This window comes from Mytilus californianus, unplaced genomic scaffold, assembly GCF_021869535.1.
Source record: "Mytilus californianus isolate M0D057914Y unplaced genomic scaffold, xbMytCali1.0.p SCAF_7, whole genome shotgun sequence".
Classification (NCBI taxonomy): domain Eukaryota; kingdom Metazoa; phylum Mollusca; class Bivalvia; order Mytilida; family Mytilidae; genus Mytilus; species Mytilus californianus.
In genome coordinates this window covers 15041958-15066040 of record NW_026262723.1, presented here as the reverse complement: position 1 = coordinate 15066040, position 24083 = coordinate 15041958, and the positions used below count along the sequence as shown (strand labels likewise).

General features: G+C 32.5%; 1 protein-coding gene across 2 annotated transcripts; it reads left to right on the top strand.

The window, feature by feature from the left end:
* Positions 1-15: 15 nt before the first annotated feature.
* Positions 16-16675, top strand: LOC127707890 (H/ACA ribonucleoprotein complex subunit 1-like). 2 transcript variants are annotated; one of them, XM_052212648.1, is made up of 7 exons: positions 16-26; positions 7185-7287; positions 8473-8544; positions 9926-10074; positions 11134-11193; positions 12066-12162; positions 15673-16675. In XM_052212648.1, exons 2-7 carry the CDS (start codon positions 7197-7199, stop codon positions 15834-15836), a joined length of 633 nt encoding a protein of 210 aa, XP_052068608.1. In that variant the 5' UTR covers positions 16-26; positions 7185-7196; the 3' UTR covers positions 15837-16675. The 2 variants fall into 2 exon arrangements, with proteins under 2 accessions (XP_052068608.1, XP_052068607.1); XM_052212647.1 differs by having other exon boundaries at positions 17-79.
* The last annotated feature ends 7408 nt before the right edge of the window (positions 16676-24083 follow it).

The following is a 24083-nucleotide window of genomic DNA, read 5'->3' as shown; positions in this document are numbered from 1 at the left end:
TTTCTGCCGTAAACTGTTTACCGGAGGTACCACATGGTTTTGTTTTGAAACTTTCTTCAAAGATTACTTAGCTTATCAGGTTATATTCTGCTTGGTCATTATTCTTACTAGTTTTATGTGCAGATTTCGTTTACAAATTTGTATGAGGAAGGTGTTACCATCATGATCACAGAAATCAAAAAGGGATTGTAACAATAGTCAATAGTGAATAGACAATACTAACATGCTAGGATCTTCACTAGATGAATCTGGATTTTGTAAATTCTATAGAATTAATGTCTTCTGTATCTGCAAAAGATTACTGAAATAGCTTTCAAAATGCAGGACATGGCTATATATACATTTTCTAAACATTTCTTGGTTCATGTCCCCCCCCCCTTTTTTGGCACCCTTTTGCCCTTCCATTGACACTAATGATAGAAAAAAAACTTCCTACTGAAGGTTTACAAAACGGGGAGGTAGCTCTAAGATGGTGATGCCTTTTTTGCAGTATCTACAGGAATTCTAGTCACTTCAGCACCTGGTCAAATCGGCACCAGGTATAGTCAATTGGGGTATCGGGTCCGTTCGCGCCCAATACACGTTCGCACCCTACACGTTCGCACCCCACACGTTCGCCCCCTAGGTCCGTTCGCACCCTACACGTTCGCACCCTTTTTTTTATTCAAAAACCTGATAATTTTTTAGATGTTTTGTAGATGTTTATATCAAAATATTTTTATTTTCATAAATAAAAATTCGGGAATTTTTAAATGAAATATAGTTTTAAATTGATTTGATGAATAAATATTAAATGTTAATTATGTATGATTACTGCTTATTGGTATTTATTCACAGCCTAATTTGGTGTTATTGTTGAGTGTTTGAAAATCATGATTGTTGTCATGGTTGTTTTAACTTGCGTTGATGTAAATACTGCATGTATTTAGCTTGGTATGAGTAAAACTTTGAAGATTTAAAAAAAAAAACATGAAAGATAATTGTTTTTAACTGCTTGGCTCCTTTGATCTCACGTGTGTCAGAATCCCACTTTATTCATAAACAATGAAAAAAACTATTTATAGCAATACACTATCCAAACATGATTAAAAATTATTCAACACAAAAATAAAATACTGGTCGTCAGAATCTCACTTTATTTTAAAACAATGAAAAAAATGTTTATAGCAATATATTTACCATAACACAAAAAAAACCTTGTCAGAATCTCACTTTATTTAGAAACAATGAAAAAATATATATTTATAGCAATACACTTACCAAAACTCGTTTACAAATTATTAAAAACAAAACCAATAAAAAATGGGCGCGAACGTGTAGGGTGCGAACGGACTTCGGGTGCGAACGTGTAGGGTGCGAAAGTGAAAGGGGGCGAACGTGCATGGGGGCGAACGTGATTGGGCGCGAACGGACCCGGATTCGTCAATTGGGTACCTAGTCAAATTTGGGCTTGGTTAATACGGCACATAAGATTGTTATTTGTGCGCCCATGATTTACATTATGTTTTGCAAGTAAATTATTGAAGACTCTGTTTTTTCTATATTTTTAAAAATATTTTCACTTCGTATGTCAACGTATATTAATCACACACATCAGAAGTTTCAATGGAAACTTTGTAATAACAATGCCATATTATCTCTGTTGGAACTTGTAGTATAAAAGAACCTCTATTTCATGAACTGCACATTGCTAGTAAACATACAAAATTGGTGCCAAGTTAGTCATTTTATACAAGTAGACAGGAAATGCAGGAAAACAATTTAAATTACAATGATTGAATATGTGTTTATCCTCATCTGTAGATTAATCAACAGCTTGGGTAACATCTTCTTTGTTTAATTAAAAGTTTTTTAATTAGGCCAAATAAAAATATATGTCATGTATGTGTTGTTCCAGTCATGCCAGTTACATTTTTGTACATCCTGAAAGAAAAGGTCGATAAGTGGCATATTTTTTTTTTTTTTTTCAAAATCCAGAAAACAAATCATGTGTTCACCGAGACTGATTTCAGGTATTATACCCGCCCCTAATGGAAGTTTGCCATTTTGTATGTGTTTGGTTGTAAAATAAACAGACATTTTACGTTTTTAGTTAATTTTGCTGCGTTCTGTTAAGAATTTTTTGCATTTTTAGCAGATGACAGAAGTCAGTGAATTTAATTATTGACATTCACATTCCACAATATGGATTTGTTAAAAATTTAAACTATCAGTGTTCTCCCCAGGCCCTTAAAGGACCACGGGCCCGCGATGTATAATTTTTTACCGTGGTGGTATCGTTCTTAGCGCGATGTATAATTTTTCTCCGTGGTGCTAAAATTTTCAGTTAAAAAATCGTAAATCGGTAAAGTTTTAAACCACTTGTTAAATCTTTTCCGTGCGGTATAAAATTCCAGGTGAAATTGGACCAGTTCAAACCAGTTCAACACGGATTGTTTACACCACGTGATCGATTTACCTTTATGAGGTCCTTTGTTGATTGGATTTAATCGATGCAATTAACACTTTTTACATGATTCTTTTGTGTTTTAATTTAGAGATCATAACTTTATGATCAAAGATGACTATTTTAAGGCTTCAGTCACCACCTGACAAGTCGGCAAATACCTTGTACACAAACCGTGTTGACCCGATAGTTGTACACACGACCAGTGTTCCCGCCTGCCCTAAATAGAAGGGCGGCCCGCCCTTGGTGCCCTTACCCCCGCCCTTCTGCCCTCAAAAGTAAAAGAATGCACCCCTCTGCCTTTTCAAAAAAATAAAATTTCAAAATTTTATGCCTACCGGCGTTTCCGGTAAAATTGTTACCTGATTGTGTAACACTAATTAACTGACAATGGGATTAAGTTAAATACCTAATGCTTTGGCAGTTTTATCACCTTTGTTAATGATTGTTTACTGCTAATTAGTGGATTTAAGATAATTGAACAATTACTAGATATTTAATACAGAATGAAATGTCCACATGTTATCCATTTGTAATGTTTATGTACAGCATGTACACCTGAAAAAAATTATTTCAGAAGGCATAACATAAAAAATAAAATTTTAAACAATTTTAAATGCATACATAGTTTTGACTTCATTGGTAAAAAATGTTTTGTTTCATAACCATGAGTATGAAATTTAAAGAGGAATCAAAGAAATTTGTACTTTGAACATAGATTCACTTCCTGTTTTTAATACTTCTTGTATTTTATAATCCTCCTGACATGGAGCACTCAACAAATTTATTTTTAACAATGATCAGTCAGGGGTGCTACTTTAACAAGTGATTTCATCATCACTTATTTCAGTGATTTGATAAATTCAGTTATCACCTATTTAAGTGATTTTAGTGTTTTCTTTGATCTTCAAATGCTAATTTCATTGATTTTCCATATTTTCACTATCTTTTCTATAATTTTCCTACATAAATCAATTATCCCTTTTTCTTTGTATATTAATTTCACCAGTGCGCTTGGGCAGTAAGTTTTTAAAAGTACCCTTGGGAATTTTTCTGTAATCAAAAATTCATTAACTACTCTTACTATCAGACAAAGATCAACAATATTAGGTAACCTGATTGGTTTTCTTTAGAGTTAGAATGATCTACTTCAAGGTTATGACCTGATCTACAAATTATTCCAGTTTTTGCATATTTTAAAAAAACTGTAAAAGTGTCAGGCTTATCAAGCAAAAGACAATTTCTGCATGTACATAGTTGTTTTTTCAATGGAATTGTTGTCTTTTTACCAATAAAAAAATCAAGCTTGTGGGAAAAATATTAAGAAAATGTTATAAACACTTATTAAAGTGATTACATTTTAACTTCTAAAATTACTTGTTTCAGTGATTTTAAAAAGTCTGTGTGAAAATTTTTAATATTTCACAGCCAAAATCACTCGAGGAAGTGATTCTGAAATCACTTGTTTTAGTAGTACCCCTGACTGATGATGGAGAAAAAAGTAACTGTTTATACTTTCTGCAATATATAATTGCATCAATATAAATATGATCATCTCCTGTCTCACCTGTTATATTTATAAAACTCCTTACTGAGGAGCACTTTGGTGTGCACTTAAAAATACTTTTTTGTAACAATTTAAAAGATAATAAATAACTTTCAATAACATATATACTATATGTTTGAACAAGTAATTTAAATGTAGATAATTTAATTACATTCAACATTCAATTTTGCATGTATAACTCCATCTTTCAAAACTACTTGTTTATTTTGGTATAAGTTATAAAACATTGAAATTTCTGATGATTATTTTCCATACCAAATGTACAAGTTTGTTTAGATTAACATCAGAATGATATGCTTTGCTTCATGGTATGATAATTTGATGAAAAAAAAATCTTACTGGAACCAACATCAAGAACACATTAATTTCTGAATATGGTTTAAATACAACTAATGTTCTCCAGCTGAGCCTCGCAATATTCAAGGTAATTTATACACTGTCCAACATTGCCCTTAAAATCTGGGTTATAACGCTAAAGTGCCCTTTCAGACAACTAGCACCCTTCTGCCCTGAGATTCAAGCTGGAACACTGACGACGGTACATATTTTGTACATTATAAAGTTAGCTCAATACTTATATTATAGTTTTATATGTCTCTGATTAAACCATGGCCAAAATTATCTTTAATTATGACACAATTATTGCATGATATTCCGGTTTCAAACTGTCAACAAGTAATTCAAAGGGGAAGGATCACATGACCCAGTTACTTCACGTAGAATATTCAAGATTATTTACAATTAACTGCAATCTATTCTATTTTATAAATAAAATGCATGACTGTACCTTCAAACTGGATATCTATATCCATATGATCATTAATGAATAACAGAAGTGATCTTGCAATTTTAATCCATAAGCACATGTTAAATCTATTTATATCTACTTCCAGTCATTTAGGCGGGAAAATAAGGAGACTTTGATGTTGACATTGAACATGTTGAATATAGTTACTTATAGATCTATAGACCTAAGATAAATTTATAGATTTAGGAATTCTTTTTAAATGGATCATGACAAATAAAGATTTAGATTTCAGTGCAGTATTAAGTCTGTATCTATGTTTGAATATCACCAAAGACAAGAAAGGTTAATACAATGTATTTACATTACATGAAATCTGGGACTATTATACTAATATAGTATAATAGTCCCAGATGAAATCTATGGCAAAATGTTTTAAAATTTATGAAAAATTTCTTTTTATTAAAATTTAAGATAGAAACTGGTTCAAATTATAACACAATTTTGTTCTTGTTAATTTTATATCTCCTTATGACAGGAATCCTTTCACATACAACAACTTTCTTTCTAGAAACTAGAAAGTTTTTTAAATTGAACATTTTTGTTCTCTTTTGAATCTGGGAACAGTATACATGTATCTAACAATATATATGTTCCTGTTTGAATGATATTTTATTTTTATTGATCATGGATTTTATAAAAGATTTAATTACTTTAAATTTAGATGAATATTATGTAATGAATCATGTTTTATTTACTTTTAAAAAATATTAAAAGTATACAAACTGTTTATTGATCTTTTTAACCAATAATATTCTGACATAACACAGTACCACAGTATAAAAACAAAACAAGAGACATAAAAACTGCAGTAACTAGAAATATAGCGACGCCACGCGACACAACTGATTTTATGAATCATTTCACCAAGCTGTTCACACGCGTTACCCTGGTGCTATCCAAAAATCCTGGGGAGAACACTGACTATTCTCCCCATATACCTCAAATAAAAAGGTAAAAATATGTGGTGCCAAATTGACTAACATGACTAACCGAATGCTGAAATGACTTTAAATAGGTGCCAGCTTGACTAGATGCTGATTTGACTTTTTCTATTGGTGCTGATTTGACTTGTACCCATCTACATTTTGTCTATCATTGCCATTAAGAATACTATCCACAAGACACCAAAATGATGTAGATGTAAGCAGCTATCAGTAAGCATACACCTTCAACAACGAGGAAAAAACCATACTGCTATAATACGAAAAGTAATAAGCTGTAAAAGGTCCATCTTCGCTAGCCAAGGGTTACGATCCACTTCCCTCCTCTCCATCCTTGGCGGATTGAGATAGAATTTTGGAGACACAAGGTAATGATTTTCATTGGTTGCAGTCGAAACTTGCTGCATCCAATCAAAAAGGGCCTATAACATGATCATGTGTAAATGTAGAAAGTGTATGTAAACAATTGGCACGTGCTTGTTGTGCAACAAGTCTTTACATCCCTTAACATACCACTATATTTAGTGACAATTTGAATGTTTTTAATCAATCAATAGAAGTTCCTGTGTATGTTTCTCGCACAAATGCATGAATGTCAACATATATTTTCGTTTCCTGCTTTACCAAGCGTGTAGAATCTAGACGATACCGTGTTTTTAGCTCCAAATTGAAGAGTTCAAGTGCTACCTTTGGTCAAGAATAATGTATTCGGAATGGGCGTGACCTTAATCTACCGATAGATGGCACAACATTGTTATCACAAATGTTGGCTTAATCTGCCAAGGGTAGAGAGGAGTGAAGTGGATCGTAACCCTTGGCTAGAGAAGATGTAAAAGGCCTTGACAAGACAAAATGTAAAACAATTCAAAAGAGAAAATCAACGGCCTGATTTACATTGTATGTTCAAAACATTAAAAGTATAAGAAAGATGATACTTTGATAGACAGCTACCAACGTCAACTACTGTTTGCAGGCTCCTGACTTGAGACAGGTACATTTTGTACAAACAGTATGTAAAATTGTTATGGGGTTAAACAAGTTTGCAAGCTCTCAACCCTTCCTTTACCCTAGGACAGTGGTGGCACAACATAAGAACAAACTGTAAGAATCAGTTGAAAAAGGCATGACTCATCAGATCATTTCAATGCACAAAAATACTATAGACACAAAGTACTGTTGATGTGGAAGGTTTATATGGCTTTTCAATCTTTTGGTTGATGTTTATGTCCCACCATATAAGTTCCGTGTCTTTGTATGACTTTTGATGGTTTTCTATTACATGTATTATAATGAGGACTTAGTCCTTTAATTCAGGTTGTCATCTTACTGTGAGCAGTAGACTTCATTGGTCATAAAAAGAACAAGATGTATTACTAACTTTTTTGAACATTATCAATAATTTTTATATTTTTGCTATTTCAGGGTTTTAGCATCATGGGATTTGACAGAGGTGGTGGCAGGGGTGGAGGCCGAGGAGGAGGAAGAGGATTTGGTGGTGGACGTGGAGGTGGTGGATTTAGAGGAGGTAATTAGATTATAGGGGTTGATCACATGATCGTGACATACTTTGATATAACTTGTTCAAGTTGATCTGTTTTTAAGTTTAATACCATGAAATTTCATACATGTAGCAGTCAATCCTCATTTCTCAGGATAAACATCCCAATATTTTTTTTCTTCAGAATTTGAAAATTGTCTGATGATCAGTCTCGTGATTGGTGCTAGAAGGAGAGGTCAAATCTCCCACTTTGAAAAAATCACCTTTATTCTCCCTCGTTTCCTATTGTCTGACCATAAAATGTTGTTTGTCTTGTCAAATTATTTAAATCATTATCGTATAACTGTAAATTTAAATAATATGGAAGGCAAAAAATCTTAAACATGTTGAAGGTCAATTGTATGTTTATGTTGTTATGTCTGAGGCTACATGTACCGGTAATTATTTATAATCATTTAATGCTGTTTAATCTTGATTGGTATACATTATATATGAATAAAAGTAGAATTAATGTTAGACATGTTAGAAAAATTAAAGATTAATCAGTCAGTGTAAATCCTTACATCAAGAGATTTTTTAATTACTTCTGAAAGTTATGTGTTGTGCTGAATTTTGGAAAATAGGAGTTATTTACCTTTTTTTCAAATTTAAATTGAGTAATACAATCAAAAGATTTATCATTCTTTCATGAAGGATACATGTACATCAGAAATGAATAAATGAATGTATCTCATAATATCTGTTTAACAGTTTAGGAAATTGTTCATTAGCAAAGTTACAAATGTACAGTAAATGAAGATTTATCAAAATTTAATTTTCCAAATCATATATTTCTTGGCACAATGAAGCAAGTCTATATAAAAGCCAACTTTGAAAGCTTTTTTTTTTTTAAATTTATCATTATTAAATTCTTGATAATAACTTTTGTTTACAAAAATGTTAGATATATAACAATTAAAGAAAAAAGATATATAACAATTAAAGAAAAAAAAGTAGTCTGTTAATCAAACAGGACAAAATTGTCCCTAAACTAAATTGAGACTTTTTGTCTGTGATCTTTTGTTCTACATGTATATGCTGCTCAACCCTCATCCTAACCTGGGCAGTGGTTTAATGGCACAACATAAAAACTAACTGTAAAAATCAGATGGAAATTGAGCATGATTGCTTCAATGATTGTTTTTCTCACATTTTCTATTATTTCTATTTTAGGTAGAGGAGGAGGAAGAGGTGGTGGAGGAGGGAGGTTTCAACAGGACTATGGACCACCAGAATATGTCATTGGTAATTGATGTATTGGAATTTTGAATTTGTAGAAAACGAAATTATATCTATAAAAACTGAGTGCCTAATAGAAACACAACACCAACATGTATATTCCATTGAATAAATTTCAAGCCAGCGAAAGTTTTTTGGAAATTGACTTAATGATTTTGCAAATTTATTAGGACATACAAAAAGAAATTATCTGGCTATGTAATGATTTTGCAACTTTATTAATACATACAAAAGTAAATTTTCTGGCTATTTCAGAGGTTTCTAATTTTGATCTAAATGCTCACAAATCCATATTTTAGACTGAAAAAAATTTTAATTTGCACTTTGGTAGACAAAACTTGCTTGGTTCGAGTGTGATCACATTTGGAAGAAAATTAGATTCAATTTTGCCAACCATCATGACCATGAGACCAATTAACAGAATTTCAGAATTGAAAAAAGTCAATGTGAGATCAAACCATTATTTTGTATTTTCATTCTAAAAGGGATCCTAGGGTGCTTTGAATATGATGTATTGCATTTAAGCATTGTAGTACTCAACTTCAAAAGGGAGATTTCTTCCCAATCAGAAACTATTGAGGGGAGCATTTTCTGTAGAATATCTTCCATGATACTGTAAAAGAGTGGCAAAAGATACCAGAGGGACATTCAAACTCATAAGTCGAAAATTAACTGACGACGCTGTGGCAAATAAAGTAAACTGTGTATATGTGGAAATTTCACATGAGGATATTTTTAGTTGATTTTTTTGTTAAGTAAAATGTGCGAATATATTCCATCCTAAATAGTTTGTAGAAAGCTACTACATGTACTATATAGAAGTTAGTTGTAAACTTTATTGTTGGTGCCCCGATGGAATGTTTAGGCATTAAAACTGCCAAAATATTCACATTTACAGTAAAGGATAACAAAGATGAATCTCAAACAAAGATTTGCAAATAAAAAAATTGTTCATTGTAGTGATGACTTTTCCAAATATTAAGGTGCCCGATGGCCCAGTGGTCTGATTAGTTCCACTACTGTATTACTAGCCTGTCAACACTGCAGTTTTGAGTTTAAATCCTGCACGTGGAAGGTGAATTTGACTCCAATCTTATTTGACTAGGATTGTCAGATCCTACCAAAGGTTGGAGGTTCACTCTGGGTACTCCTGCTTACACTTATAAAAACAGACCACCAGGAAATAGCCACCTGTGCTGAATTTGGCGTTATAAACCAACCAATCAATCCAAATATTAATCAGGGGCAAATTGGCAATAAAGGTAAGAGGTTATAGTTTGCATTAAACTCCCCAATATGAAATAATGATAAAAAGAGGAAAACTGGACAGGTTTTGAAACATATTAATGCCAAAATGAATTAACATTTGTATATCTATTGATTTCAGAGATTGGCACTATGGAACACACATGTGAGGATGACCTTGTCTGCAGAAATACCAATGAGAAAGTACCATATTTCAATGCTCCAATTTATCTAGAAAACAAACAACAAATTGGCAAAGTAGATGAAATATTTGGGTCCATTACAGAATCTGTATCCTTTAGTAGTTTTTTTATGGGTCATTTTTGACTTTTTATTCACATTAACATTTTTGAAACAGTCTGGGGAATTACTGAAATAAGTGATTTTTAAATCACTCAATTAACTAGCAAATTAGAAATTCTGTGATTTTGTTGTTTTACCAAAATTTTAAACATAGAGGTTTAGATTATATCTAATTATTAGTAAACTGAAAACAATAAACCTTTTTCTTCTTTAAGTAGCAAGGTGTATGCCTTGATGCAATCATTCATCTGTAAATTATAAATTTGTTGAAAAAAATGCTATAATAAAGGCTTTCTATAATGATCTAATACTTTCTTGACAGACTTTTCCTAGCAGTGAGAGTAATTTTCCTATAAAATTCAAGGTTTTAGCTTTAGATTATGTATTAAAAATTTTCTGTTCATGACCAAAATTTAATTGTTTGTGGCTGTTCAAAATAGTGGGGAGTTACTAATAAAATGATACTTGAAGAAGTGATTTTTTTTAAGAAAATAGAGAGATGATACAAGTGATTTTCATCTTATTATCCCAGATTCAATACAGGGTCATCACCTGACATGACCAGTGATTCTATACACACAGATGTTGGTTCTGATAATTTTAGCATCACATTTAGTCCAGGACCATTACTATTATATTAGTCTAGTGATTTATTTGGACTACTTTTAAAATAGGTAATTATTAAAAGAAAGACTACTCTTGCAACATTTCTGGACAAAATGCTACTTGAATAAGTGATTTAAAAAATCACTTATTTAAGTATAAATTCCCTGACTGTTAAAATGTGTTTCTTTATAAATGTACACTGGAGTTATAGTAGTTAAAATTTTTGTACTACCTTTGTACATGTTGTAATGCTTTTATGTTGTTATTGAAAGCCATTTACACTTGAAAGTATATTATTTTACTACCAAGCATAGAGCTGACTTTGTCAACTTGAAACAATATTTTAAATGGTTAACTGTACTAAGTTTTTATAGACATCAGTATCTAAAAATAACATGCATGATATCAGCTGAGAGAAATAATTTCCTTAACTGTTTTAAGTATTTTTCAGTAAAATTATCAGATGATATGAAAGCAAAATCATTTGCCAAGTTATCTAAGGTAAGATTATTACTTGAGATTTTTGTTAAAGACTACTGTGAATAAAACTTTGTGATGATTCTTCATTATGATTAGGGGTGATTCACTTTGAAATATATCTGTATATTCCATTGGTAATATATTACAGGATCATAAACCAGTCCTGTCACCAGCAATCACTGTGTTTCACAATGAATGACTTGTAATCGTTAACAAGAGTGATTTTAAATAAACCCTGTTGATGTGTCACCGTGCCATATCTACAGAAAATCACACAAAATGTTTTTTTTTTTCTTTTAACAAATATACCTATACGGATTGCCAATTATTACATATCATATTTAATATTTTAAAAAATTCATATAAGTATTAAGATGATGTTGAATGTAAGTGATACCTAAAATTGAATATAGTATTTTTCTTAATATCGGATCTCATTTTACACACACATCAGAAAGTTAGGGATGGTTGGGATCAACAAAAAGTCCTCTACATGAGTTGATGAAGTTATGGGTAATGTCTCCAGACCTTGGATTTTAGCAGAAAGAGGGAGTCAAATATTTGAAGATGAAATCTGTCATGTGTCTTAAAATCATTCTATAATTTATTTGCTTAATTTTGCACACAAGAAAAACTTGACAGATGCATAAAAACAAGTTATGACTTTTTAAATCTACACATTGAAACAGCTGCTACATCTGGACTCATGTATCTATGAAATAGTATATTATTATTTTTTTTGTTAGATCAAAATGTAACACATGTATGCTGTTAAAATTGAATAATTGGCAAACTACATGTAAAATCCCTCCATTTTATGTTATAATATTTATTCATTTTTTAACAAATTCACTTATTCCAAGCAATTTATTTATATTTTATTCTGTTTGCAGTTCTTTATAGATCCAGCCAAACTATTACCATTACAAAGATTTTTACCTAAACCTCCAGGCTCAGCTGGGAAAACAAGAGGTGGTGGTGGTAGAGGAGGTAAGAGTTGTCTCCCATATATTTTGATGTTTCTGTGAAAATGATGCCATGTATGGTTTATGAAGTAAGAAATAAAATGGCTCTATGTTTTAAGATGATTTAAAAGTTAATAATTATATAAAGACCATGTAGTTTTTATTAAGAGATATTATAAAATGTATGTCATATATGAAGCAGATGCAAAATTAATTTAATGAATTTAACATGCCAATTCATTAATTATTTCATTTCCACTAATCTACTCGACAATTTCAGTATCTATAGAATAACTTTTATTGTTCATACATCTAGATGAGAAAATTTCACACCATCAGCCAACAACTCGTTAACATTATCAACCAATCAAAGATTAGTTAACAATTTTGACAGTATTATACTGAATGATTCTACAGTAGTGAATTGGTAGTTGACTATTTATAACAGGAATAGAAAATCAGAAAATTTCATTTTACACAATTTCAGTCATACCGAGTTGGAATATTATTTACCTCTAAATATTCTTCACCGTATAAATGTTTTTTTTCCATTTCTCTTACTAAAATGTCCCATATTAAGCCCCCCCTAAATATATGCTTGTTTCCTGCCTCCTGGAATAAGAACATAGAGTAGGTATGTAAAATGATTTTATTTTTATTAAATATTTTATATATACTACACGTATATCATGTATATATATATAGAGAAAGGTTCTTAAAAAAAAAGTAAAGACTTAAATTGTGCTGAACTAAAGAAGTCCATAAAATGTGTCAGAGTAGGTGAGAAGGCAGGAAATAGAACTATATTTGTTTTGGCCTAAGCTGAAATCTTTAAAATGTTACATCATACCTGAAATTTAACAAAAGATGAATATGTTTTATATACATATGTAAATGAATGGCTATTAAAATAAGGAGATGTGGTGTGATTGCCAATGAGACAACTATCCACCAAAGTTCAAATGAAGTGGATGTAAGCAATTATAGGCAACTATACGGCCTTCAACAATGAGAAAAACTCATACCGTATGGTAGGCTATAAAAGGCCCCGACATGAAAAATATGAAATCATTCATTTGAGAAAACTAACAGCCTAATTTATAACAAAACAATTTATAAAAAACAAATATGACAGACATATTGTGACTTGGATGGAGAGTTGTCTCATTGGCACTCATACCACATCTACTTATTTCTATGAACCCAACGACAACCACTGAACTACATGCTCCTGACTTGGGACAAGCACATAAGGAATGTGGCAGGGTTAAACTAGTTTGTGAGTGTCAACCCTAGTTTGTATTATTAAACATGTACATAGACGTTCTTTTTCAAATAAAAATCCTTTGATTTTATCAAAATATTCAAGAAATGTACCACTATTTATACCACCGCTTTAAAAAGAGTGGGGGTATACTGTTTTACCTCTGTCCGTCCCTCCGTCAGTCAGTCCGTCCCATGAATATTTTTTGTCGCATCTTTCTCAGGAACTACATCATAAGGATTTCTGAAATTTGGTTTTAGGGTTTATATAAATTAGCTATACCGTGTGATGCGTTTTCAGATTCATCACTCAACAACAAATGCATATTTTGGCGGGGGTATCATCAGTGAGCAGTAGCTCGCAGTTTCACTATTTTTTATTTAATTTGCTGACAGATTTTCTATATGGAATGCCCTACATGACAATCATGTTAGAAATTTGGCATTTGCACTATGCAAGTGGGAAGGGAAAAAATTGGATGGTAGGAAGAGTAAACAAATGTGGAAGGATGATAGTATTAACTTGTTCTGGATGAAAAAATTCAATTCACCAAATCCTTAAAAACTGTTATGACAAAGGTTAATTAACAAATGGGAATGCGTAGAAAAGAAAGAAAACAAAACCCATTACTTATTATACAGGTGCTCACCTAATTGTTTGATCTGGAAACTTGGGCATCAAAACCTGAATGTTAATTAGCAGCCAAAGTTTTCCATCAGCAGTCATAAAATTCAATACTTTATGTAGATAATATGTATGGATTCATAATAAATGAAAAACATACACAGAGGACTTGGTTTTTGTCGAGTCTGCGACTTTTGTCGCAGAAAGCTCGACATAGGGATAGTGATCCGGCGGCGGCGGCGGCGGCGTTAGCTCACTTCTTCAAAGCTTTATATTTTAGAAGCTAGAAGACCTGGATGCTTCATACTTTGTATATAGATGCCTTATGTTACGAAGTTTCCGTCTGTCAAATGTCCATTGGCCTTGACCTCATTTTCATGGTTCAGTGACTACTTGAAAAAAAAGTCAACATATTTTGTAATGTCAATTTCTTTCTTATTATGAGTTATAGGATAACTATATTTAGTATGTGCGTACCTTGCAAGGTCCTCATGCCCGTCAGACAATTTTCATTTGACCTCAACCTCATTTCATGGATCAGTGAACAAGGTTAAGTTTTGGTGGTCAAGTCCATATATCAGATACTATAAGCAGTAGGTCTACTATATTTGGTATATGGAATGATTGTAAGGTGTACATGTCCAACTGGTAGGTGTCATCTGACCTTGACCTCATTTTCATGGTTTAGTGGTCAAAGTTAAGTTTTTGAGTTTTGGTCTTTTTTTCTAATACTATATGCAAAAGGTCAACTATAAATGGTGTATGGAAATATTTTATGATGTACATGTCAGTCTCACAGGTTTTATTTGACCTTGACCTCATTTTCACAGTTCATTTCTCAGTGTTAAGTTTTTGTGTTTTGGTCTGTTTTTCTTCAACTATAAGCAATAGATCAACTATATTTGATGTATGGAAGGATTGTAAGGTGTATATGTCTGTCTGGCAGGTATCATCTGACCTTGACCTCATTTTCATGGTTCATTGGTCAATGTTAAGTTTTCATGGTTAAGTTTGTTTCTTAGATACTATAAGCAATAGGTCAACTATATTTAATGCCTAAATTGATTGTAAGGTGTACATGTCTGTCTGGCATGGTTCATCTGACCTTGACCTCATTTTCATAGTTCATTGGTCAATGTTAAGTTTTCTTGTTTAAGACTGTTTCTTAGAAACAATGAGCAATAGGTGAACTATGTTTGGTTTATTGAATGATTGTAAGGTGTACATGTATTTCTCGTTTGGTTTATCTGACCTTGACCTCATTTTCTTGGATCATGTTAAGTTTATGTGTTACTTGTAGTAAAGCTTTGTATTTAGGACTATCAACATAAAATCAATGGTTAGTAAAGAAGGCGAGACATTTCAGCATGTGCACTCTTGTATTCTATATACAAACATTTGTTCAATAATTTCCTTAACATAAATTGCAAAAAACTGGTTTCATATGGCTTTATCATTCATATGGCTTTATCATTCATATGTCTTTAGTACATTATATTCAGTGATATAGGAATTCCATTTCTTCATTCAGAAAATAATTACAATTGACTTATGTCACCATGAACATTTTTATAGTTGTCCATATGATTTTATAATTTCTGAAAACTGAACTGAAATAATGATATTTAATCATGATTTCCTATACAGGTGGCAGAGGTGGTGGGGGATTCAGAGGAGGAAGAGGAGGTGGACGTGGTGGTGGTGGTGGATTCCGTGGTGGTGGCGGATTCCGTGGAGGAAGAGGAGGAGGTGGTGGTGGATTTAGAGGACGAGGAGGTGGAGGAGGTTTTAGAGGTGGTCGAGGACGATAAAACAGAATTAAATCTTAGAAGAACTGTATTAATTAAACCTGTGCAATTATTTTGTACAAACAAGACATATTTTTTATGAATGAGTCTACTCAGATTTTGTGAATTACAAAGAAGATTAAACATTTTATGAAGGAGTGAAGAACAACAGCTTGTATTTGGGCATGAATTATGATACCATTGACTGAGGAGTGGAAATTTTATAATTTCTAGCTCCAGTCTAGTGTAGGCAATTTTTCTAAAAAGATTGTTTTATTATATTAATTTGTCTCAGTCAATTTTATAAAACAGAATGAACTACATATCCATTGGAGTTTCCACTCTGTAAACTTGTCTGAATGATCTGAAAATATCGCTAGAAGATAAATTGAAACGTTGTTTGTTTACCACTTAGCATTTTTCCTTGTGTACTGAAAAAGGGATCTTGGAAGATATTTTATATTCATCCTGATTTAATGTTTTTACTTCATCACTCAAGTACTATTTATGGTTTTGAGACTTTATTTTGAGCGAGTCATTTTTTATCATTCATATATATTGTTAAAATTAGTAATCATGATCACTGAATTCTGTATTTTTGTTTGTTTAATTGTCTGTTGGTTAGTGACATGTACCATTAAGCTCCTTGCACTCATATGATCAATCTGCATGTAGGTAGTTTAAAAGAGAAAAGGTCATTTCGATGATGTGGTCTTTCCAATGGGCTTTAATTATTTGTCCTGAATTTTTTAATTGTAGAAGATGACCATCTATCAACATTTTAGCAGCTAAAAAATATTTGAATTCATTTATCATATTATTACTAATGTACACACATTGTAATAAAAGTGTACAATATTAGATATTCGTGCTCTCTTATTTATATCCACCTCTGAGGTCTCTTGTAGATAGCTGGCTTAAGGAAATTGATTAAATCCCATGACCTCAACGAAAGACTTGAGTAATATGAGCTACGTCGGATAGAAATTGACCATATATGCAAGTGCATGTATACATGTACATGTATAAAACTTTGATTTATTTTTAAACTTTAAAGATGAATTTTTGCCTGTTTTGTAGGGTTCTTATATCAACTCAATTTTCAAACAGTTACAGACTTTGCATAGAGATTTTTATGCCCTCCGCCTTCACTGGAGTTGGCATTAAGTGTTACCCTTGTCCTTCATTCTGTCTGTCTGTACGTACTTCCCAAAATTGGTTTCCATTCTCTAACTTTAGTTTGCCTAAACCAAATGTTATGAAACTTATACACAATGCTTAATGCCACAAAACACAGATCAAGTTAGAATTTGGGTGGTGTCACTTTAACCGTTCTTGAGTTATGCCCCTTAATAATGTTATATGCAACCAGTGGCATCATCTGTGTCCAATGGACACATTCTCCATTTATTTCAACCCGAAATAAGTAAACAGATGTATTTATATTTATTTGCCTACGGTTGATTACTATCCGTCGCAGCTCATATATAAAAAGGATTACATAAACTACAAAAAATATTGTACAACAGATCTAACCAACACTCGTTTCCTCTGAAAAATATAGGTGTACAAACAAAGACAAAGCATTAATGAACAACACATGGTCCAGAAAGTCTGACATGGTAAAGGCTCAGAATGGGGTGGAGGTAAACCAGCTTTAGGTACTCCAAAACCTCCCCCCCCTTTATCTAAGCCATATGTTGTCAATGTAACACAAGGAATTAAAAAAACTGCACAGCATTTGAAAAGCCTTCTACAGATAGCTCTAGCTAAGATAGTTACAGATGCTATTTCAATGCTACCACTAAAGAAAGCACAAATTCAGAAAAAAACATTCTCAAAAAAAAACTCTTTGTACAATTTAATTGAAATCTTTAGTATTGGTGAGATATTTTTGAAGTCAGGATAATGTGCCTGTCAACTATCATGTAAAAAATCTAACTCAGTGTAGTAGTCTTGTACAAAGCAGGGTAAGGTGTCTCCAGTCTTGTTATGTCAAACATGCTTTGGAACTTGAGCAGATGAAAAGTCACTAAACACTATTGATTGTTATCTCGTGTTGCCACACAACAGAGGATATGATAGAAGTTTAAATTGCTCTTTTCACTATTGTGTAAAACCATTTCGACATCATGTTAAGATGAATACAAAACTTATTATATGCTTGTTCTGTTGAAAAATTTCATTTTTTGCCTGCAACAAATATCATAGGAAAGTGTAGGTATCATTTCTTGGTTGACATCCTTGTGGTCAATACCCAATAAAGTTTCAATGTATCAGGTTCGTCTCATAGAGTACTCATAAAAATCCATAAAGTCTATTCATTTCAATAGCATGTAGTAGATCATGAATATGAGGCCCTGTTATGTCATTGATGCTTTAATGACTGACTTTTTCTTACTTTTGATCAGTGCTTATTTAGAATATTGAGAAAAGTTATTGATTCACAATATGCAGTTGAACTAACACCCATGCATATTTATGGCAAATAGTATATAAAGCTATGTATCTCAATTATAAATATCTTTCGACGAAGTTTAAGGAATAAGGATGCTGTGAATATATGAATAAAAGTCTCCTTTTTGCCTAAAAACGTGATATTACTGTTGCCCTCCACCAGAGAGTGTGTCATAAATAAAGTTGGAAAAGCTGTCTTCAAGGTCAAAGTAACAGTTTCAAATACTGACTGGAAGGATATAAAAAGTATTCTTCATATTAGTGTTGCCCACATTAAAACCACCCTCGCATACATAAACAAAAACAAGATAGAATGTACCAATTTACAAAAAATGAAAAGAACGATTCGAAAATTGGGGTCGATAGGAAATTTAACTTAACCAGTCTGTAAGGCCAAAATAAAGAATACTTGAGTTTTAGATTTCCCTATTAGCTACATTTTTTTGTAACTACTCTTTATGCCTTTTAAAAATGTCTTCCCTGGAGTTTTGGTAGACACTTTTGGAAGTGAATTCTGAAAAATGCAGGTCTTCCAAATTACTCAAGAAAAGCCTTTCAATATCATATATTGACTCAAGTTTAAGAAAACCCCAAAAATAAGAAAAGAATTCATATCCACCTATTGTATCAAGGAGGAAACTCTATAGGCACAGGTACTCGGATGGTGCAACTAATATGAGATCGTGTTTATTTCGAGAGAAATTCTGTCTGTCCTGCATAAACTATGAGATTGTTTCTGAATATTATTTTATTGACTGAAAATTGGAACTGGGTATTCAAACATGGCAACGAGTTCTCGAGAGGAACCATTTACAAAATTCCACCTTCCATGAGCTTTATAATGCGCGTAAAATGTTTTATAAATGTCACATTTCACTTCTTCTAAACGTTTTATTAAAACTTCGACCAGCTCATAGCACTTATCAAAGTTATATTGTAAAGGGTTCTCTTCATCAACTTTCTGCTGAAATTCCTTAAATCCTGTTAACACTTGAACATGCATAAGAAAGTTCATTGCTGTTATGTCATGCTGTTGAAGAAATTCTAATTTAAAGAGTAAATTATTCTCTTTCAAAAATATGTTAGGCATAAAGGGTTTTGGACGGTCCTTTGGCACGAGACAATCAAGAATGAAATCGACGATTGTGTCCATACATTCCTTTTTAGTCTTACAGTCATGACAACGAGCTGCATGTTGTACGACGGCCATCTTGATAATAAATGAACTTAATGGAAAATAAATCAAATTGGAAACCGACAAATGTTTACATAAATAACTGATGAAATGTTTCAGTATTTTATAACAGCTCACGTGTTGTTCAGATAGAGATTTCACCAATTTTACTTCAACTTCGGTGCATGTAATGCGATAGTCCGAGATTACTCTGACGTCCAACGGCTGTTTTGCCAGACAAGCTGGGGCCGTGGGACGTCAGAGCTCGTCCCATATCAAAAAGTGGATATTTGCCCGTCCAAAATAGATGCGCTGCTTCGTCGCTTCTGGTGCCAACGGACGGCCTTGGAATTATATAAATCGGGTATCAATTTGTTCATTTTTCATTTATCTCTTCATTTATGTAAGTTTCACCTACCTGCCACCCTTTACTTTCTCATATTTAGACAGTTTTCACAGTGACCCACTGATTCTGGCATTTTGACTTTCATTTTGAAAGATTGTCATGTGATCACGAGAAAAAAGTAAGGCACCATGGACTATGGGAAATGATGTATGCAATATGACCCTAGGTCAATATGAATATATAATCTAACACCTCGCTCATTTACGATGCAAGCAATGTAAATATCCGAGAGCTTCTGAATGTTATCGTGGTTGGCACTAAATGCTTAATACCGATCTCCTGTAAAGGAGGTGAAAAATCGTGGTTGGCTACTAAATGTTAAATATCGATCTCCTATAAAGGAGGTGAAAAAAGTATAAATATTTGCATATTTGAGTCTCGAGGTCGCAAAATCTCTCGTAACTTGACGTCCATTTGAAAATAAAAGTAAAAATGTCTGAATCGATGGGTCACTGTGAAAACTGTCTAAATATGAGAAAGTAAAGGGTGGCAGGTAGGTGAAACTTACATAAATGAAGAGATAAATGAAAAATGAACAAATTGATACCCGATTTATATAATTCCAAGGCCGTCCGTTGGCACCAGAAGCGACGAAGCAGCGCATCTATTTTGGACGGGCAATTATCCACTTTTTGATATGGGACGAGCTCTGACGTCCCACGGCCCCAGCTTGTCTGGCAAAACAGCCGTTGGACGTCAGAGTAATCTCGGACTAGTAATGCGAAAGCACTTGTCCAAGCATTTGTTTACAGTTTTATGAAGTAATCCAGGAACCAAAAGAACACTGGTTAAATTTTGAAACTCCTCTGATGTCGCAAAAACAGGTGACAATGATACATCCTGCATTCCAAAATATCGAATAGCTGGCGACACATCAACACATATGTCAAGTTTCTGTCCTGCTTTTACAGGGATCCAGTACATATGAAGAACTGTATTTGGACCTCCGTCTCTAACTGAAAATCCTCCAAAATAGAGATGCCCTAAACTTCTATCAACCTTAAACTTTTTGTATTTCATATATATTTCACCAACTGCTCTAGAAAGTTCAGCGAAAATCTTATTTGCAAGCAGTTGACCGTCATCCATAAAATCTCCCCACTTCTTCAACAAGGATTTGTCGTCAATAAAAATATGTGTATGCCCAGGATTATGTGAACACACCTTTCTACATTTGACCATATCTGGATTAGAAAAATCTGTTAAAATGCATAAATAGTCAAATTCATTGGGTTCTATCAACTTCGTTCCTTCTGCAATGCTGCCTAATTTTATAATTTCAGAAAACGTAAATCTGTTGTCATGTTCTGATACTTTTGCCAATACTCTATTTACTATTTCATTGACGGAACTATAAATTTCTTGAACTTCCGTTTCACGGAAATTGAAATTTAATTTCTTTTCTTCAAAATCCCTAAAGAATAATTCAGTGGTGGACATGGTGGATGTTTCAGCGGCTGATGTTCTTCTGTAAATGACCTCTGGCTCATAGTTCACACATTCCATATCGACAAACTGGTAAACAAATATAAAGTTATGAGTGGTAATAGTTTTAAAAGTCTAATTATAAAACCTTTGAATAAAACACGGAAGAAAGTTTAAAAGGTTTTCCATCTATTTATAACTGTGTAGTGTGATAACCATTTGAAGTGGCCTTGAAAAGCAGACGTACATTTTGACCATATGCGCCAAATTTTCCAGCCGTGTATTTATTTATTTATTTCTGTTGTTTATTCCCCTGTTATCATGGTTATCGAGTACAACATCACTTAATAAATTCAGTTTGAAGATACTACAATCTGAGACTACTATAACACAGTTATAGTAGTCTCAGCTACAATACAATTTAATGCCTCTGTTATAATTCATTAATTTTATGAATTACCAAAATGCTCCTAAACGTATTATGTATGTTATTAGCACAAAACAGCTAGTTAACATAAAATACATATATAAATATACTTTGTCTTTAAATTATGATCAGTTCTAAAACGTGTTGTTTTCATTTTTTAAATACAGATTAACACAAATAAGTTCGTACATTAATCATGTTAATCATGTTACATGTTTTTAGCACACTTGTATTGTTTGTTTTTTTTTTGTTTTTTTTTTCGAAGCTCATGGAATTTTGTTATAAACAATGCTGTAATATCTGTGTCCATATGGTATACCACCAGGAACAAATACTGTAATATTTCTTCAAGTGGAAATAATATTCCAGAATTATTATATTTCTTAAATTCCATTCGGAACCTTATTGTAAATGATATCTTTAATTTTCCATGACACTCAACTCAAACCTGAAGTGTTTGCCAATAATCCGTTTACATATACAACTACACTTTGTGTGATGTATAGAATTGTGAGATGTTTGTAAGACAAATAAAATGCTCGCGATGTGATTTAAATCATAAAATGATATAATGTATATTCATTGGTCGGGACCACTGCCTGTCTAGAATATCGCCTATCGTAAATTCCCGTTGTCTGTACAGTATATGTCATCTTCAAGTTAAAGCCAATCTTATTCTTGTAGGAGTTCGTAGGTTGCCAGTATGGTTTTGTTTAATCTTTTCTGTGAATGGGTTTTGGAGAATTGTTTGAGTTACAAGGCACAATTTTCACCCCACCCATAACTAAATAAAACAGATGTCGTATATGCTTCAACAAGACAGTCCTCATTTTTAAATGATAATATTTTCCGCTTACTATATCTCGGGCAATCTATATTCTACTGTGTAATTTGTCTTTATCCTGAATGAATATGAATGAAATATTTGTCCTTGACCGATAAGCAGACAAAAACCAATCAATTCTAAATGCCAATGGTTTCTAAGTTAGCAATGTACTAACCCCTACCCTTACACTGCATGTCGTCATTTGCCTTGAGATGGTGATAATTATAAATTAACTATTTACAAAACTTTGAATTGTTCGGAATAGTAGGATTTTGTATCACATGAATATATTACCTTAGGTGTATTTATGTCAAAAACTGAATTTTGGGTCCTCAATGCTTTTCAACGTCGTATTTTTTAGGCCTTTTTACCTTTTTTTATTTGAGCGTCACTGATGAGTCTTTTGTTGACGAAACGTGCGTCTGGCGTACACAATATTAATCCTGTTATCTATAATGAGTTTATTTATACATGTATATATTCATATTCATTGTGATTTAGTCAGATTGTTGTGAATTTCAGAATCTAAGAGTATTACGTTATTAATGAATCACTAAGGGCAAGTACTTTTCTATCTTATTTTCTGTCCAGTTACATATTCCATTTATATTGACTGATTTATTATTGACATACATAATGAAATATTTACCATTTTGCTAATTGCCGACAATGGATCAAATTGTTTTGATTAATTTTATAAGTAAACTAAATTAGAATTGTTTTACATTTGTCATTTCGGGGGCATTGACTATGCGGTATGGGTTTTACTTATTGTTGAAGGCCGTACGGTGACCTATAGCAGTTAATGTCTGTGTCAATTGACCTCTTGTGGAGAGTTTTCTTATAGGTAATCATACCACATCTTCTTATTTTTATAAAAATTATGTTAACCATGCATGCATAACTGTGACTAAATATTTATAAATATAAGAAGATGTGGTATGAGTGCCAATGAGACAACTCTCCATCCAAGTCACAATTTGTAAAAGTAAACCATTATAGATCAAAGTACGGTCTTCAACACGGAGCCTTGGCTCACACCGAACAGCAAGCTATAAAGGGCCCCAAAAATGACTAGTGTTAAACCATTCAAACGGGAAAACCAACGGTCTAATCTATATAAGAAACGAGAAACACATATGAACCACATCAACAAACGACAACTACTGAAAATCAGATTCCTGACTTAGGACAGGTGCAAACAAATGCAGCGGGTTTAAACGTTTTAATAGGTACCAACCTTCAACCTTATCTGAAACAATAGAGTAACATCACAACATAGAAAGACGCACTATAAAATATCAATTGAAATGGCTTAACTCAATCAAAAGACATATTAACACAAGTGAACATATACTGAACGAATAAATTCTATCTATTTATACATGTATATGTTTTTATAGAAATGCAAAAATAAACCAAATATTCATTTTTGACAGTTTGCACGCTTCGAAAGCTTAGAAGCCTCATTTTTGAAAGCACACTATAACTATGGTACATAACATAACAATGATGCACGCCTTAATTGTCGTGATGAGCATATCATTATTCAAAGA